At 31.3% G+C, this 7205-nt stretch overlaps 1 protein-coding gene across 1 annotated transcript; it reads left to right on the top strand.

Annotated features, from left to right (window-relative positions):
• The first annotated feature begins 2466 nt into the window (after window positions 1–2466).
• LOC136987981 (glutamate receptor ionotropic, delta-1-like) lies at window positions 2467–4887 on the top strand. The gene is made up of 5 exons (XM_067285750.1): window positions 2467–2565; window positions 3701–3848; window positions 3922–4151; window positions 4261–4511; window positions 4640–4887. The coding sequence occupies exons 1-5, from the start codon at window positions 2494–2496 to the stop codon at window positions 4860–4862; spliced, it is 924 nt and encodes a 307-aa protein (XP_067141851.1). The 5' UTR covers window positions 2467–2493; the 3' UTR covers window positions 4863–4887.
• Window positions 4888–7205: the final 2318 nt, after the last annotated feature.

The following is a 7205-nucleotide window of genomic DNA, read 5'->3' as shown; positions in this document are numbered from 1 at the left end:
TTCACTAACAGACACTGAAACTGGAAGAATCAAACATTGTGTAAAATGAACATAAAAATATTTTGTAATCTGGTATACAATTTTTTCTTAAATATGGTAATTTACTAATTATCAATATATATTTACTACTCATTATAAATCAAATTTAGCCATTTAAATATGAAAATTTAAAAGAAAAATACTTTACTGTTTAAGGTGACGATGAAAACTCTTACGTTGTGAAGGTAGCAGTGGTATGTAATATCATTTTTATTATACAATTATTAATAGAAATTATATACTTTTTCTAATTTAAATACTTTTTATTAGAAACCACAATTTAAACACCTTCCTCACGATCAAATCTTGAAAGAGTTTAAACTCTTTAACACTGTTTACAAAAAGTTAAAGTTTAGGTGAGTTGAAATAAATGAATTTTATTATCGAGTTATTTTTCTAACTCTATCGCGTTTCTTTTAATTTTCAATCTTTATATTTTAATTCACTTTTAAATGTTCCTTGCTCTTCTAAATTTTACCTGTTTACAAATAAGATCTGAATAAAACAAAATTTTTTTTTATTGCTGAAAATTAAATTCAGTTTTTAAAAGTTGTTTCAATCTGTTAGTTTTCGTAAGTATGCAGGTATTCTTCGCCTTACTTCAGTAATTGGTTCGATGAAAGGCGACGTAAGTCGAATTTACTTATCTAGTTACGACATAAGTCGAAACAACGGGGGGAAACGCAAATAATGAGCACTTAAAGACCGCTAAATAAGACGACAACACAGAAACACAGATGTTTTCATGTTTCGTTTTCTAGGATTTATGATGATTATATTAACTTTTACTGTAAATGTACATATTTTAATATGATTTTATGTGATTTAACGGTTTTCTAGTGATATTACGACTTCAATACTTGTGGCGGACGAATGTAATGTCTAATAAAATGACTTAAACTTGATTTTTATTTTTCAATATACTTTTCTGACAAACGACGTATAATCGGGAACAACTTAAGTCGAGGTATGCCTGTTTAGTGACAAAATGCAATACAGTCATTTGTCGGTATTTGAATATAGTTCGTTCTTAAAATTTGTTCGAAAACCGAAACAACTTAAACACCAATACCTGGATACCATTTATATTACGTCAATATCCATTAACTTAAATTTTATTGATTAATTTGATTTAAATTCAACAGGGAGCGTACAGAAACACGGAAGTAGTAACTTTTCCTCAATCGATTTATAATTTAATTTAAATAGCTACGTCATTAATGATTGATATCGTGATGTCTAATGAGACGAGACCAAATCAGCGCCAGTAAGTTGCAAATTAGTAGTCCCGTAGTTAATTCTTGGAGCTTCAACATCGAAAGTACAAAATGTTGACTTCTGTATTTTTCTAGTCCGTGGCCGGCTCATGCCAAATAGTTAATTTGACAACCAAGCTAAAGTACGGCATCTTGGACTAATATGAGTTCTAAACTCTGTTCGTGAACAGATTTATTCGAAAAGCGAGTCACTCGAAATCAGAACTTACAGAATAAAGTGTTTTGTTTTCGAGTTTGATATTGGAAGTACACAGTTTATAACAAAACAATATTTTTATTTATCAAGTTGTATAAGATGAAATTTACACATTTTGATTTTTTGTAAAAGCGAATTGAATAAACTGCACAAGATCGTTGGATCTAGGTATATAACTGAAGTAGCTGATGGCTTTTCGTCATATATTTATTTTCAGCTAAAAATGGGTCTGCCGGGTGGTGAGGGACAGGGTAAAGACATATTCGGACAGACCATCCACTTGGAAAATTCCTGGGAATCTTTTCGACCTGTCTAGATTCGATCCCGGGTCCCCCAGAGCAGTACGCTGCCACTTTGACTTCTCGGATGCCAGTCAGCTAATGGATGACTAGTTTTTACTTTTGGGTTTATGGAACTTTAAACATCGATATTTGCAAATTAATTAAGAAATAGCTTTTACATAATTATAATGCTTTTTCGAATTAGATAGGTTTGTATTAACATAATTTATATTTATTTAGAAAGGTAATCGCAGAAACAAATGTATTTGATAGGATTCTTATGAGTGATTATCAGTGCTATAACTTTCAGGTCCGATATAATTCTCTTTTGATTAAATACAATATCTAAGTATAAGTATACATTTACAGATATAAAATAGTGGAACCAATACTGGATTGGCCTAAAATGCCAAATAAGGATGGATCATATGGTGGAGTTGTTGGTCAGTTAGCTAACAAGGTGAGAAATGATTAAAATATTTATTGATCACAGAAATAATAGATATAATAATGAACCTATAATCTCAAATAATGTGATGTCATAAATTCAATTTAAATTAGCATTTCAGAAATTATATATAATTTCATATAATAATACATTTATTTTTTATAGACAGCAGATATTTACGCTAATTTTGCTCAAATCTCACATAAAACAGAAGATATTTGTGACTACTCTTCTCTCATTGCGGCATATTCTATGAACTTCTTTATTAAACGAGTAGAAGTCAAGCCAGGATGGAATGCAATTTTCAAATCATTTTCAATTCAAGTGTGTACTTACATCGTTTTCCTTGTTACGTTGTCAAACATCCAATAGTTTTTAATTTTTTTAATTAACAGATTTTGTTATATATACGTTTAATTAAGTCGGAGGGGCTGGAAATCGCAATAAAAAACGTAATTTATGAAAAATATATGGCCAGCTAGTGTTCACCCTATTTAGACCCTTTACCTCCTGATACTTTTATGGAAATCTCTCTGTAAATAGAACACCAGCTGTTCTCAAGGTGATCCAGCGTAAACGAGATGACTCTATCTCAGAAAGGCCAGACAAAACAAAATAAGCTATGAAGCTTTCTCCTCAAAATTAAGGCATTTCATTTGTTTTTTTCAGTTTTAAGTATTTTTTATGTTTAATTACATTAAAATTAAAAATCCCTGGGTGGAAATGCAGCAATAGGGGTTAAAAAATTCAGCAAAACGTTGCATATCGTTTTCGACTATTATGATCAGATTTTGTTATAAAAAACTTTTTATATTTTTAATTACTATAAAGTGACAAAAGGCTTAATCTTGACGGTAGCAATAACATTTATAAAAATAGTTCAAATTATAATAACGAATCAAATTCTTTATTAAGTCCTATCCCATTAACCTTCTTGACACAAGACAGCCCTTTATCACCTTACCCTCTCGATTTAAAAACCGAAATTTATTCGCATCAATGCTCCTTATATAAATCCACCAAATTTCGTTATTTAATATTTACTCCATTCTGAGATATTAAGCGAAATACACGCCAAAACACAAACACACATGCACACACATATACACGCAAATATACAGACACACACACATACATATCCACAAACCTTTTAGAATTAGAGGCCTCGAAACATGGAAATTTGCAAAAAACGTCGGTGGTCAAATTTGAAACGATTCTCATACTTTTTATTGTTATGTATACATAACAGCCAAGAAAGAAATAGCGAGCTGTAATTTTAAAAGCTTGAAAATTTTTAAATATGAAAATTAATTTTGTATGTAATTAAATTAATTACAGTTATTTGATAAACCTTTTAGGGCTGTTAAAAAATCAGAAAAGAACAGTAAAAGAAAGTAAAACTATTCTATGTGTTGTTAATATATATATATATATATATATATTTGTTTCTTTATAAAAGGTTTGGTTAGCAACAGTTATAACCATGATTATACTTGTATTGATTCTTCCACCAATAATAAATTACGAATTAAACCGAATTGAAGGTGAACGTCGTTGGACGTTAAAGACTAGTTTTTGGTTTTTATTTTCTTCTTTTACTAATCAAGGTAGAAATAAGTAAGATAATGATTTCGTGTTAATTTCTTTAATTAGATTTACGAGTTTTTCCGTTTTTTCTAGGATCTGAAATAAGCAATATAAATCGACTGTATTCAAGAATTGCTATTGGAACTTGCTCTGTAACAGTTCTCATATTAACATTCAGTTATAGTGGAACATTGACTTCTCACTTGACTGCTCCAAGTTTAGAGCCCGTGCCCAAAACTTTTCAGGAATTGGCTGATGCTGTAAAGAAAGGAAAGATTGCTTGTGGTACTCGTGACTCTTCGGCTGTTTATACTTTTATAATGGTAAAATTTTTAATTATATTTTATTGTTAGTATATTTTGTCTTTTGCATTGAGTGTAAAATATGGTATGTGCTTTAGTAATGAAACTTTACAATATGGTTATTTTATAGACTTCAAATATTGGATTTGTTAAAGATTTAAAAGAACACATTGTAGCCAACAACAACTTTTTCGGTTTTAACGATATGATGCCACGTGCAAAGAAAGGAAATATTGCACTTATTTCTTATGGTCGAGTAATAAAATCGTGGACAAATGCTGACGAGGAGAAATGGTTCATTTCTGATGACTCGCTATCATTTTTGCCATTTGCATTCATTATGAGAAAGGGATTTCCGCTTAAACATAAAATTAATACCGTGTGAGTATGAAAATAAACATATTTTTGTACATATAAATTATAAAAACAAGACTAATTTTAATATAGTCGAATATAAATTTTTATATTTAATTCGCAATACACAACAGTAAATCATTTCTACATTGCAGGGTTACCCGTCTGTTGGAGAGTGGTATAACAAATACAGTTCTTTCCGATATAAGCAACAAAAATGAGAAAATGGAAAGTGGATTTCAAGCACTCAGTTTATTTAACTTTTTAGGAGCATTTTGGATCCTTGTAGCAGGGTATTCGTTAGCAATTATCTGTTTTATTTTCGAACTGTTAGTACGAAAGCGGTCTAGAGCAGTGCTTAATCATACTGATTGTTAATGGCTAATTACGCATTCGCATGTATTAATATTATAAATGTAATCTCATAGTACTTTTGGGTTAAGAAGAGAAATTCTAGGCGTACTGAAGATTTTTCCTATATTTTTTTAGTGAAAAGTTCAACAAGTATTTAACCTACACTATCTGGCCAAAAGTATCCGGACACATAAAGCAGATAATTGCTCAGCAAATAATTAGTCTAATTCACAACACAACACCTTTACTTGTTGCTGAGATAGTTTTATTGAAAGAACTAACGTTTTCGGTCTACTCAATAGGCCATCATCAGGCTTAACTTTCGAAAACGGAACGTTGGCGTTCCATTAAAAGAATACATTTGTTTAAACATTCAAAGCATCAGTAACGGAAAAAAGGAAGAACATGATAATATATACAAATATAAATATACAATAAAATCAACATAGTGAAAATAAGAAGTAAAAAATAAAAAATAAAAATGAATCTACTGGTGATACTTTATATAAACAGAGTAGCAAATTATTGAGAAATAATTGATGAAAAATGTAAATATAAGCGAAGGCAAGCCTACGAGTTCGGTTTACATTTCTTGTTTACAAATTTCCAAGCGGCCGGTAGGCTGTCTGCGTCCTTTGCATTTATGCATGTCTCTTCCAGCTTACTTTTGTAAATTTCAATTTTTTCAGCGGTATTTGCTAACGTTGGGGAGCTCAAGGGTTTGACAATAACCGCTTCTTCCCATTTAACTATTGAGCCTTGGGTCTGCGCGAACTGCGAAAGTACTGTGGCGTTGGAGCCTTTCCTGACGTCATACTTGTGTTCTTTAAGTCTTATCCTTAAATTTCTTGTTGTGACTCCAATGTAGTCTTTTTCGATTCCTAGTTCTGTGTTCTCGTAATGGATTTTGTACACTCCTGCTTTATCTTCCTTTTTAATGTGATCTTTATCATTTCTTAAGATTGTATATAGGTTCGGAGCTTTTTTTAGAATCATTTTTGTCTCCTTGCGGTTTGCAAATTCTTTCATAATGCTTTTTGAATTCTTGTTGTAAGTAAACTTTGTGACTTTACTGGGAACGTGTTTTGAATGTCTTGCTGTGCCCATCTCATATTTTCTAACTATTCCTGCTATTGTGCCTTTTTTATATCCTAGGGATTCGGCTACTTGTATGATTCTGTCGATTTCTTTATTTCTATCAAAAACGTTGCCACAAGCTCCCCAACGTTAACAATACCGCTGAAAAAATTGAAATTTACAAAAGTAAGTTGGAAGAGACATGCATAAATGCGAAGGACGCAGACAGCCTACCGGCAGCTTGAAAATTTGTAGTGAAAAAAATGTAACACGAACTCGTAGGCTTACCTTAGCTTATATTTACATTATTTATCAATTATTCCTGAACAATTTGCTACTCTGTTTATATAAAGTATCACCAGTAGATTCATTTTTATTTTTTATTTTTTATTTTTTACTTTTTATTTTCACTATGTTGATTTTATTGTATATTTATATTTGTATATATTACCATGTTCTTCCTTTTTTTCCGTTACTGATGCTTTGAATGTTTAAACAAATGTATTCTTTTAATGGAACGCCAATGTTTCGTTTTCGAAAGATAAGCCTGATGATGGCTTATTGAGTAGGCCGAAAACGTTAGTTCTTTCAATAAAACTATCTCAGCAACAAGTAAAGGTGTTGTGTTGTGAATTATCCGGACACTTCCCTAAAGAAGTGGATCTGGCAGGTGATGGTCTTTGATGCGCAGGCATGGTTTGACGAAATGGGTGTTCAAAAACTGGACTGACCTTCTCAGATCTCCGATCTAAATCCCATAAAACACCTTTGGGACGAATTAGGACGCAGATTACGTAGCCAGTCACATCGACCATTCTCACTGCCACCATTTCCTTTAGCTGTGATAGACATCTGGAAGTTAATTCCGAATGGCCACTTATCAAAAACTAGTGGAAAGTCTCCCCAGACGTGTGCAGGCTGTCATCGATGCAAAAGGAGGATCAACATCATATTAATATATACCTAAAAACTCTTCGAGTCTGTACCACTGGGAGTCCGGATACTTTTGGCCAGATAGTGTATTATACCCGCTGTTAAATAATAACGTAAATTAATCTAAATATAGTAATAGAGATATTCAAATTTATTCACTTTTACTGTATCTTAAACTAGAATCATATAAATGAAAATAGATATTAATAATTCTTTTCTTGAAAACGAATCAGTCAATCGCAATCTTTGACATTTAAAATTATACAATTAAATATTGCACATACCAAGTGATCAAATCAAAGAAGTCTTTGCAATAACATTTTCGAAGCGATAAGATGTCGTATTTGTTTCACTGCT

Source organism: Centruroides vittatus, unplaced genomic scaffold (genome assembly GCF_030686945.1).
Source record: "Centruroides vittatus isolate TY-2023 unplaced genomic scaffold, ASM3068694v2 scaffold_2931, whole genome shotgun sequence".
Classification (NCBI taxonomy): domain Eukaryota; kingdom Metazoa; phylum Arthropoda; class Arachnida; order Scorpiones; family Buthidae; genus Centruroides; species Centruroides vittatus.
The sequence above is the reverse complement of the archived record's forward strand: the minus strand, read 5'-3'. Positions and strand labels throughout refer to the sequence as shown.

Coding starts and splice junctions, on each gene's coding strand:
- LOC136987981 (XM_067285750.1), top strand. CDS start 2,494: ATGAACTTCTTTATTAAACGAGTAGAAGTCAAGCCAGGATGGAATGCA. Junction 3,849..3,921: donor TTCTTCTTTTACTAATCAAG/GTAGAAATAAGT, acceptor CGTTTTTTCTAG/GATCTGAAATAAGCAATATA. Junction 4,152..4,260: donor CTGTTTATACTTTTATAATG/GTAAAATTTTTA, acceptor GTTATTTTATAG/ACTTCAAATATTGGATTTGT.